This window comes from Sus scrofa, chromosome 8, assembly GCF_054392235.1.
Source record: "Sus scrofa isolate SSC_HxYL_T2T_F1_AM1 chromosome 8, Sscrofa_HxYL_maternal_Yorkshire_Landrace_v2.0, whole genome shotgun sequence".
Classification (NCBI taxonomy): Eukaryota; Metazoa; Chordata; class Mammalia; order Artiodactyla; family Suidae; genus Sus; species Sus scrofa.
Genome location: NC_139390.1, coordinates 79,108,528 through 79,120,528, shown reverse-complemented (window position 1 = coordinate 79,120,528; position 12,001 = coordinate 79,108,528). Strand labels below are relative to the sequence as shown.

Genomic DNA, 12,001 nt, shown 5'->3' with positions numbered 1-12,001 from the left:
AATCCCAGCTGTACAGAAGAATGTACTCTGAAGTTCTTTAAAAGTGTAGACCCTGAGCCCTATTCCAGACCTACTCAATATGAATCTCTGACAGATGAGATCTGGATATCTGTATTTAAAAAAAACTACATAGATGATTCTGATGTACATCCAGGATTGAGAACTGATGTTTGTTAAAAATACACACACACACATTTGCTGTTGGGATTCTTTTTAGCACTAAATTGATTATTGGTGTCCTTGATTTGAGAGTTGCATTGCCTACCCAAAGTTGTTAACTTTTGGACCCTTTTCTTTGTAATGAACCCTGATTACCTCAGGGATATGGTTTTGATGTGTTGTATACATGGGGAAATAAGGGAACCTGGAAAACTGTCTTAGCAACAAAATTTGACTTCACTTTCTGGATCACTGTATGGTGTCTGTTAACCGCTGAGACTTTTCTCATCTGTAAAAGAAGATGTAAAGCATAATATTTATCAAAGTGCTTTCTAAACCATAGTATTCTGATTAATATTAAGGATTATTTTAAAATATTGGTAGTATTAAACTAGCTTTTATTTCTCATACAGGTAGAGGATTGGAAGGTTCCTAGACAGTATGCCATTTATAATGAGGCAGTGGTCTTTGGCATGTTTATTAAATGATTAATCAAAGCTATACTCTGGTCATTAGAAGCCTTCCCCAGTTTCATGGGAATATAGTATTTAAATACAAAGTAAATGTCGAAACATTAAATAACTTATTTCTGTGTCAGTATAACTGGACTGAATTGTCCTATTTATTTAATACTGGATTCTGATGTTGGGTTGGCAAAACCCTTATTCTACCAATAAGGTAGAAAGTGGGCCTACCTTATTACAGATAAGGGAAAGAGGCAAATTCAAGCCCTCCTATGGTTGTCAAACCCAGGAGAGGTTTCCCCCCTCCACTGATTCTGTATATATTTAGGGGCCTTTCATTCTTACCATGGAACCTGAATATATAATTTTGGAGGTGAAAATTTTAATTAGAAATTTTCATCTGCTAGCATCCTATAATTTTTTAAAGCATATGAAACATATAAATAGCCTTCCTTTTATAGTCTTCTTTCTCTATAATTCCTCTAACATCTAGTATGTTAATCTGACAGGTAAAGAGAATAAAACTAACTTAGAAAAAATACACAAGTATATTTTTAATTGAAGGAATTTTTAAAAATAAAAAAATGTCTTCTGAAATCAAGCCTATCTCTGCTGGATAGAAATTGACTTTGGCTAACTAGCATTAGTTGAATGTCCAGCAATGGAATAATCTTAGTATTTCCATAGAGAGTAATATAGCTAGGGTTATGAAGGTAAGAGTTCTGATCTTAGGAAGCAGTGGGTGGGAATCAAATTAATGGATACCATGGAATTGTGGACATACTTGTCTCATCTGCATATCTAATTTTAAAAAATAAAGTCTTAACTTTTTGAAGAATCATTGAAGTTCCTCTCTTTCCCTTTTCCCCATTTTAGGCCCACCCAAAATACTTGAGTTGTATTGCAATCAGCTGTTTTTTCCTAGCTGCCAAGACTGTTGAGGAGGATGAGGTAAATATTTTCCTTTAAAGATTAGTCATGTTTCTTTTTTGAAATTTCTGTTTATTAACTTGCTTTCTGTTTATCAAAACAAAAACTGAAAATGAGTTTTTTGGTTTTTTGTCCTGTCCTCCCTGCCCCATCCCCCTTTGCTTTGGATAGAGAATTCCAGTACTGAAGGTGTTGGCAAGAGATAGCTTCTGTGGATGTTCTTCATCTGAAATTTTAAGGATGGAGAGAATTATTCTGGATAAGTTGAATTGGGATCTTCACACAGCCACACCATTGGATTTTCTTCACATTGTAAATATACCTGAAGTCTTTATATGAATATGTGGTCCTATTTCAATAGCTTCAAAAGTAAATTGCCCTCTCTTTTTTTATTGTTGTTCTGATTTTTAGGAAAAGGAAAATTATTGCAATTAGCCAGGAAAATTTAGAAATTAGGATACGTCAAGTCACTGAAGCTAAAATTGCAAACTTAGAAATTGAGTAACACCTGTGGAGGTTACATTAATTTTTGTTAGAACTTATCTAGACATTTAAGTAAAACTAGAATGATGTTCTTGTGATTTTTTTTTTTTTTTTTTTTAGTTCCATGCCATTGCAGTGTCAACTAGGCCTCAGTTACTTTTTAGTTTGCCCAAACTGAGCCCATCTCAACATTTGGCAGTCCTTACCAAGCAACTACTTCACTGTATGGCCTGCAACCAACTTCTGCAGTTCAAAGGATCTATGCTTGCTCTGGCCATGGTTAGTTTGGAAATGGAGAAACTCATTCCTGATTGGCTTCCTCTTACAATTGAACTGCTTCAGAAAGCACAGGTAGGTGTCAGTCTAATTAAATAGTGTTCATTTAAAATTTTTTCTTTTACCGTGATACATAAGGTTAGAAGATTATTATAAAACTAAGAGACCTTTTAATCTTATAATGGCAACCTTTTTTTTTTTTTTGCTTTTTAGGGCCACAGCCACAGCATATGGACATTCTCAGGCTAGTGGTCCAATCAGAGTTACAGCTGCGAGCCTGCGCCACAGCCATAGCCATGCCAGATCCAAGCCGTATCTTCTACCTACAGCACAGCTCACAGCAACGCCAGATTTTTAACCCACTGAGCAAAGCCAGGGATCGAACCCCAAACCTCATGGTTCCTAGTTGGATTCGTTTCCACTGTGCCATGACGGGGATTCCTGGCAACCTGTTTTTAAGAGTAGACATTCTATGGGTTAGATGTCTCTTTTCTCTCTCTCTTTTTTTTTTTTCTTCTTAGGGCCACACATGTGGCATATGGAAGTTCCCAGGCCAGGGGTCATATCAGAGCTGTAGCTGCTGACCTACACTACAGCCACAGCAACATAGGATCCGAAGCAGGTCTGCAACCTACATCACAGTTCATGGCAATGCCGGATCCTTAACCCACTGAGTGAGGCCAGGGATCAAACCTGCATCCTCATGGTTATTAGTTGGGTTTTCACCCTCTAAGCCGCAACTGGAACTCCCTCTTTTCTTCTCTTACAAAGCTTAGTTAGTGTTTTCTTAATTCTTTTTACCTCTTCTTCTAGATTACTTAAGGTGGAATGGACTGGGAGTTTGGGTTTAGTAGATGCAAACTATTACATTTAGAATGGATAAACAATAAGGTCCTGCTGTATCTCCTGGGATAGACCATGATGGGAAAATATTTTTAAAAAGGATGTATGAGGAGTTCCTGTCATGGCGCAGTGGTTAACGAATCCGACTAGGAACCACGAGGTTGCGGGTTCGGTCCCTGCCCTTGCTCAGTGGGTTAGCGATCCGGCGTTGCTGTGAGCTGTGGTGTAGGTTGCAGACGCGGCTCGGATCCTGCGTTGCTGTGGCTCTGGCGTAGGCCGGCGGCTACAGCTCGGATTTGACCCCTAGCCTGGGAACCTCCATATGCCGCAGGAGCGGCCCAAGAAATAGCAAAAAGACCAAAAAAAAAAAGGATGTATGTGTATGTATAACTGAGTCATTTTGCTGTACAGCAGAAATTGGCACATTGTAAATCAGCTATACTTTAATAAAAAAATGGAATTAATAAGATTTTTGATAAATATACTCCATTAGTTTTATATGAAGAACATTCCTAGTTATATTTGTAGGTTTCATTATAGTACTTCTCTACTTTACTCATTTTATGAAAGATAAGTCAAAAATATAAATTGTAAAAAGTTGCTTTTTAGACAAGCAAATAATTTACTGCTGGGTAGAGGTGGAAGTATTTTATAAATAGAGACTGTTTTCTGAAGTTTCAGAACGTTTTTTGAAGTCCTGGTAGTGTTCATTCTTGCCTAAGACTGGCTTATAACTTGTATCAGCAGATTGATATAAAATGTTATAGGCCAGTGAAATTTTTATCAGCCATCTATATAAAATATAAAGGTTTGGTAGAAAAAATTCACATTCAATCGAAAAGTAAGAGTGCTGTGTGTTAGCAACTACTCAGAGTCCTTATTGATTCCATTCATGTCACCAACCAAATATAACTTAAAATTTAGATCTGCCTCAAACGATATTCTTTGGCCAGCTGAGTGCATAAAAGAGTTATGAACCCATTTTCCCTTTCTATGTCCCTGTTTCTTCTCATTTGGCAATAGTTACTCTGATTTGTTTTACTGAATGTCATTTAGAGAAGACTTCAATTCTATGCTTAAAAATAATGGAAAAAGAACTGATTCAAGACTTCAATTCTAAGCTTAAAAATAATGGAAAAAGAACTGATTTTAGCGAAGGGCTGAAGTTATTGAGCTAATAAAATTATAAAAAGAACTCTATAAAAGAAAAAAGAGAATAATGCTTGAATTTGGTGTTTTGTAAGATAGTTTTAATTGACGATCTTATTAGCAGACACGTAAGATATGTGCAACCTCTCAGGTCTGAGAATTTCAGGCCCTAGTTTGTGAGCAGAGAAGGGCTGCAAATCTTTGCATAAAAAGAATGATGACGATGGTCAGAGCAATATGTCAACTAGAATGCCATCCCTCTTTTATATGTGTTTTGTTCCACTGTTTTTAGCATAGCTTAGCTTATTCTACTTCCCTAGGACACATGGTGTTAATGTGAAACAAATTATTTCTCCTTTACAAGGGAGATAATGTTCTTTTGATTGCATATCTTGGATTGAAATAATTGAGAAGTGTTTTTGTTTAAATAAATGCTATAATGAAAATAAACCCTAGGAGATAGATAATTACCATTTAGTGAGCATTTCTAGAAACTCACCCAAACCACCACATAAGTGAATAGTGTGGCACAGAAGATTTTCTTTGCCTACCTAGAGTGTTGGAAAATGAAGTCGAATGTTAACCATTTACATTAGACTGTGGAAGTGGGGGAAGGGGCATTGAGATTACCTCCTATCTTCTACATTTTTTAGTTTATCAGAACAAAGGACATATCTCTAAATGCCTCCATGACTTGGTCTCTGTGCCTGTTTCTAAGCTAGTACAGAGAAAATCTGCTGTATGAAGAGTTACTCTCCCAGAAAGGACAGACTCTGAAGCTTAAGCGAGAATGTAAATAGCGTGGATATTCTGTAGCTTTGATGGCTTGTTCTGTACTGAAGAACACAGGAGAATCTGCTTATTCTCTTGCATAAATTTTCTGTTGCTGGAATAAAATGTTCACAGAAACTGTTTCCCCCAAGTGTTATAAGCTTGGAATTTGAAGGAATCTTCTTAGAAATGATATCATTCAGCTCCTTTATTTTATAACTGCAGTCCAGGGAACTTAGAACTTTCTCAGAGACACACAGAACTCAGTAGTAAAGAAGACTAAAAAAACCCCAGTGGCACACAAACCTTGAGGATTCTAGCCCAGTGGTTTTCAGAGTTTCCTTTAGAATTGGAACCCTTCCCTCACCCCCAATAAAATCTTATATATACACAATTCCAAAATACTAAGTAGAGTATTACCTTGTATTGTGTGTTTGGGGCAGAGGCCTATCAGATGCATTCTACTCAGCTTGGCCTCTTCCCTTTCATAATCTGTTTGTACATAGTTTGAAAACCACTCTCTCATTCTCTTGTATATGTATATAGTTATATTCTACAAACATTTATTAAGAATTCTGTGATCTAGGCACTGAGGACGTAGTGATTCTAGAAAAAAAAATTTTTTTTAAAGTCTCTGCTCCATGTAGTAGTCAGGTTATAATGAGGAAGATCGTTAATAACAAAACTTTGAAGAGTTTGGGACTTGGTCTCAGCAGTTCTCTGAAACTCTTGTGCCCCAAATCTGGGAGGCTCATGATTCATCAAGATTTAATTGTCTTTGCAAAGTTCACCTGTGTTCAGGTAGGAGCAGCAGGTTGACTGTCTTTGTAATTTGACTGTGACGGGCCATAGTAATATCAGATTTCTAGTTCTAGTCTAGGAAATTCTTGCATCAGATTGGTAAGATCATGCTGGAATTCTGACATGTTTCCCAGGTCCTGGTTTGAGAGGACTTCTAATGGTCCATCATAGACATATCTTGCTGTGAGGGGCCTACTATCACCTACTCTGCCTGTGTTCCCTCAGAACTTCAAAGTACAGTGAGTGTTCCTTGGTTTGAAAGGCAAGCTGCCTCTTGCCCCTCCTAGTCCCATCACCAACTGCTCCACTGCACTGTCCCCACCCCTCTTATCTCTTGTACTACCTGGTGGTTATGATTCTGGGATGGCTAATCCTGTCTTTGTTCTTAGCCCTCTCTCACTGCTATGCTTCTGGGGCTCTACTCATGTTCTCCTCTTTCTGATGTGGTCCACCTCGATCATCTCAGGATCTTAACTTTACCCAGGTTAGTGTGGTCTTCCTAGTCCCTATCCAGGCACTGTAGTCTCAGTTGATGTTTCCTGCGCTGGGTATTTGTCATGCGTCATGCTGTCCTCTTAGGCCTCCTGAACAATTAGATCATGCTATTCTGCTCTGTAACCTTTTAATGCTATTTACCCTTCTTCCTTGGTGAAATAAATTACAGTTTTCTTTGCTTTTTTAGCAAGGAATATGATTATCATATTTGAATTTGGGGGAGATAGTCATGAAAAATAATGGATATTCTCTTGACACTCTAAGTTAGAACAAGTTCATTTCAAATCTTTCTGTAACAGTTTCATTAGAGGACATATCTGGTGTCTAAAGTTGCAATAATCCAGTATTTGTGCCTATTTTGTTTCCTCCACTGTATCTCAACGAGGGCCATGTTATTTTCTTACAGCAAATTCAGGTTATAGTAGAGTAGAAGAAATTGATTTGATGCATTACTTTAGCCAAAGGACTTAGGTGGAAGTACAGTTCATTAAATGGTATTGGTTTGCATAATCTTCAGTGTCTTTCTAGCTCCATTTTCTGCCAGTTGTCACCTCTAAAATGTAACTCCCTGTTTATTTACTACTTTAACAGAGAAAAATTATAGTGGCATAATACTTCTGTTTGAATACATATCTTTTTTTCAGGGTTCTGCTGTGATACTTTGCCCAATGACCAAGGCATTTTTACTTTTCTAGGCTACTAAATATCATTCATTTGTTAAAGAACACTTCATTAAATTAGGTACTTAAATTTTAAAAATAATTGTTATACTATAGCCTTCTTTTCACTTCCCAGTTCCTGTTTTCACTTCTGTTACCTCTCTTTTGTAGGCTTTTTGAAGAAGCCTGGTACCTGGCCTAGGGTACCGGTTGCCGTAAAGAACTTTGAAGCCTCATCTCGTGTGCTTTGTTCCACTGTTTTTAGCTTAGCTTAGCTCGTTTCTCTAGCCTACAGTTGCAAGCTTGATAGTTGGGGACCATCTTAAGTATTGTATAATTTTTCTTTTCTTTCTAAAAGAGGAAGAGAAATTCTAATACTAGTTAATAGTATCTTGCCCATTTCAAACTAGGCAAGAATAGTGAACATAATAGATAATAAAAGTCATTTTCACGTATTGTTTCTGACACTTTCACACATTTTTACATTTGTACTGTTTCGTCTTCTTCTTCTTCTTTTTGGTTTTTTAGGGATGCACCCACGGCAAATGGAGTTTCCCAAGCTAAGGGTCCAGCCGAAGCTATAGCTGCTGGCCTATGCCAGAGCCATGGTAATGCTGGATCTGAGCCGCCTCTGTGACCTGCACCACAGCTCATGGCAACGCCGGATCCTTAACCCACTGAGCAAGGCCAGGGATCGAACCCTTGTCTTCATGGATGCTAGTTGGGTTCATTAACTGCCGAGCCACGATGGGAACTCCTACATTTGTGATGACTTACTTCTACATTTGTACTATGTGATGACTAACGGCAGCCTTTCCTCTTCCTTTCCACTGATACACTTTCCTGGGTAACAAGCAATGAAACTATTTAGAGATAAAGATAATTTTGCCATCAGCAGAAATAATTTTGCTGATAATTTTTGGCTTTTTAGGGCTGCACCTGTGACACATGGAAGTTCCCAGGCCAGGGGTCGAATCAGAACTACAGCTGCTGGCCTGTGCCACAGCAATGTGGGATCTGAGCCTCGTCCGTGACCTACACCAGAGCTCAGGGCAGCATCAGATCCCCAAGCCGCTGAGCAAGACTAGGGATTGAACCCACATCCTCATGGATACTAGTCCATGAAGATTCACTTCTGCTGTGCCACAACGGGAACTCCAGCAAATATATTCTTGTAGTGCGTGTTATTTTCCTTTATTTTCTCTGTGGTATTGAAAACAGTCATGCTGTATGCTGCAAGTTTTAAAGTTATGAATAAGAATTGGTAAAGGAATGTCTAAAAATACCTATAGAATATAAGACTAGAAAGTGATCTCTGATAGTTAAATAGTCACGATAGGCTTCCTGGAGGTGAAAGGAATAGGTAATAGAATTTCAGCAGGTAGAAATAAGGTGAGCAGAGTACAGTGAGAAAGGGCAAGATTGGTGCAAAGGACAGAGCAGGCCCGTTTGGTGGGAATGTAGAGCACAAATTGGGATGTGCTAGCAACTAAGGCTGGTCACATTGTGGAGAGCCGACTTAATACCAAATTAAAGTGGTTCGATTCTTTCTGGTAGGTATTTGGGGTGCCGCTAAAGAAACCTGAATAGGGAGAACTGTATGTTGCTAGAGGAATTTTGACTAGCACTGTAATTGCTGGGAAAGTAAAGCAGAAACTAATTAGACTATCACAGATAAGATTTTGAAGGCCTTCCGTGTATAGTCATCGGTGCTGGAAACTTAGGGAATAAGAATGAATATGATACAATGCCTTGGGATCTTGTAGTTTATAGTATCAAAGCATAAATGTTAAATAGATTATTCTTATATAGTGTGGTAAGCATGATGACTGGTTGACACAAAAACATGACCCTGGAAAGGGCCTTAGGGGTGTCAAGGGTAGCTTTAGAAAGGACTGATAGCTGAACTATCCTGAAGGAAACTCCCAAATTAAACAGAAAATATCAGCAAAAACATTCTTTTCCATTATTGTCAAGTGTGCTATTTTCTACAAAAATAAAACTTGTCAAAGGTTATCATTTACTGTTTGAAAAACAAAATACTTAAGTAGTTCTAAATTCTTAGCCTTCTCCATCCCTTTAAATTTTTTCTTGTCTCTGACTTCTATAATTTTTAATGGATTTTACGTTTATCTGTACCTTGGTCAACATTTTTTTTTTTTTTTTTTTTTTTTTTGGTCTTTTGGGGCTGCACCTGTGGTATGTGGACGTTCCCAGGCTAGGGGTGCAACTGGAGCTGTAGCTCCCGACATACACCACAACCACAGCAGCTCTGGATCCAAGCCGCATCTGCACTTTGCACCACAGCTCACAGTAATGCTGGATCCTTAACCCACTAAGTGAAGCAGGGATCGAACCCGCATCTTCATGGATACCAGTCGGTTCATTACTGCTGAGCCACAATGGGAATGCCTACCTTGGTCTTCTCAAGAGATTGGAAGAGGCAAAGAGAGTGGGGTGAAAGGCCTTCTATCTAGACAGGGGAGAGAGCTTAAAACAAGAGCAGAGAGCGGATATGTAGCAGTGAACAAGAGAGTAGTTTCCGCTGTCATGAAGATGTCCTGCATACAGTTGCACACACATAATTCAAGTTCCAAAAAGGTTTACATTAGAAATAGAGATTTGGACACAATTTCTAAGATGATGGGTAGGCTGGTGGGAATAGATGAGTGTGAGGTAAAAGATGTGGGGAAAGACATTTGGGGGGACAGAGGGCAGGGGGAGAAGAAGTGGCCAGCAGAGCTGATAGAGCAGCCTACACTGATCATCTTGTGCTTTCTTCCCCTGGTGCAGATGGAGAGCTCCCAGTTGATCCACTGTCGGGAGCTTGTGGCACATCACCTTTCTGCTCTGCAGTCTGCCCTGCCTCTAAACTCCGTTTATGTCTACCGTCCCCTCAAGCACACCCTGGTGACCTGTGACAAAGGAGTGTTCAGATTACATCCCTCCTCTGCCCCAGGCCCAGATTTCGCCAAGGACAAGAGCAAACCAGAAGTGCCAGTCAGAGGTACAGCAGCCTTCTACCATCACCTCCCAGCTGCCAGCGGGTGCAAGCTTACCTCTGCTAAACGCAAAGTGGAGGAAATGGAAGTGGATGACTTCTATGACGGGATCAAAAGGCTTTATAATGAAGATAACGCTGCAGAAAACGTGGGCTCTGTGTGTGGCGCCGATTTGTCAAGGCAGGAGGGACACGCTTCCCCTTGTCCACCTTTGCAGCCTGTTTCTGTCATGTAGCTTCAGTGTTACCTTCAAGTGCAAACTAAGGTAGCCTACTCTGGGAAAGGGAATGTGGGAAACCAGGAGAGGCTATATAAAGATGCATGTATACCTTATCAGGCTGATTCAGAATGAGCCAGAAAAAACCATTTACTTGTATGGCTAATTCTAATTCAATATTATGTAACCAGTTAAAGACCAAAAAAAGTGTAAAATTCAAGATCAAGAAAAAATTTTAAGTAAATCTTTGTAGCGTTCCACCCTTTTCTCTGTTAAAATGTAGATTACCCTGTCAGAAATTCACATTCAGTGTTTAAGTTCCAAAATTCCTAGCTAGCAAACCTTGTCCCAGAATCCTGATTTAATTCTCCTCTTGCTTTTGCTTGTGTCGTTTTTGAATACTTAATGAATTTTATGCATGTTGATCTATAGCCTGACTTCCACTGATGAGGAAACCTTCAAAATTTTTTAGCAATTTAGTGAACAGATTATTTCAGTGTTGACATTCATGTTTAATCCATGATTCAAATTAAAAACTAATCTGAAAAAGATACCTGAAAACTGCCCCATACAAATCAGAGGTGGTAACAGAAAAAGGACTTCCATCACCATGTTGATTTTCGTCTCCTTTCAATTTCTAGAGTTTAGAAACAAAATTATTTCATTTTTATCTTAAATTGAAGCTTAAAAGTGGCATGTGATTAGGACACTCTTAGATTTGTTGAAAGCATTTTTGACAATTGTATAAAAGCATTTGTGGTAAAGTTAATATGTCCAGGTGCTCACCAAAGAAACATGTAACAACTAAAATTAGATTTTTAAAAAAACTGATCACTCATTTATAATCAGTAGGACTGTCTAAATGTTGGGGCAGCTCTATGATTTGGGTCTGTAACATGTAATAACTGAATTCAGTCTCCTAGTTTATGTTAAGCTATTAGGATTTTCTGGATAAAAGTTCATCCCCCCGCCTCCCCAGCCTACCTGTATTTCTGTTAATGACTTCTGGATCCTGAGCCCCTGTGCAGTCTGAAGAAGGTATTGCAGTCAGAACCATGTACTGAAGATAAAAAGCCTCTGGTAGCAATAAAAGTTGTCCTTAACCTTTGTATCTCCTTTTTCTGCTTGTGAAGAAGTGCAAGTACTTGATTGGTTAGGCATTGCTATTTGAACTGTGGAAGACGATGAAAACCCTTATATGCTTGCAGAAGATGAAACACGAAGAGGGATTTAATTGTGATTGAGTTTAGGCTTGACTGAAATTTTTTTCCTTTATTATTTTCTAACCGGTGACTGTGATCTTCCACACAGTAAATTCTCATCCTTAGGAACCATGAAACCAGGCATAGACCCATATCTTAATAACTTGGTATTTTTAGCTCACTGGTTTTAGCAGACCAAGAGTGGGTTTATTTTTTTAAGCTCCGCCCAGAGCATGCAGAAACTCCCTGGCCGGGGATGGAACCCATGTCACAGCCCAATCCTTAACCCACTAAACCACCAGGGAACTCTTAAAGAAATCTTAGGATCCCATGTGGCTGTGGCTGTGGCTCTGGCGTAGGTTGGTGGCTACAGCTCCGATTGGATCCCTAGCCTTGGAACCTCCATATGCTGCGGGTATGGCCCTGGAAAGGGGAAAAACAAAACAAAACAAAAAACTTAGGAGTTGGCAACCTACTACTTATGACCTCATAGTCCAATCAAATGGGAGACATCTATTTACATTTAAGTGCAGGGAGTGGAAGGAATATA

At 38.9% G+C, this 12,001-nt stretch overlaps 1 protein-coding gene across 4 annotated transcripts in view; it reads left to right on the top strand.

The window, feature by feature from the left end:
• The window catches only part of CCNI (cyclin I), a 31,908-nt gene extending 20,556 nt beyond the window's left edge, over positions 1-11,352 (top strand). Inside the window, exons 4-7 of one of the 4 annotated variants that reach the window (XM_003129097.7) lie at positions 1,500-1,574; positions 1,725-1,865; positions 2,157-2,387; positions 9,824-11,352. In XM_003129097.7, coding sequence (XP_003129145.1) covers positions 1,500-1,574; positions 1,725-1,865; positions 2,157-2,387; positions 9,824-10,267 — 891 coding nt within the window. In that variant the 3' untranslated portion in view covers positions 10,268-11,352. Of the gene's footprint in view, positions 1-1,499; positions 1,575-1,724; positions 1,866-2,156; positions 2,388-6,010; positions 6,361-7,066; positions 7,113-7,201 lie in introns of those variants that run through there. The other 3 variants (XM_084972604.1, XM_084972603.1, XM_084972606.1) reach the window with 3 other exon arrangements.
• Positions 11,353-12,001: the final 649 nt, after the last annotated feature.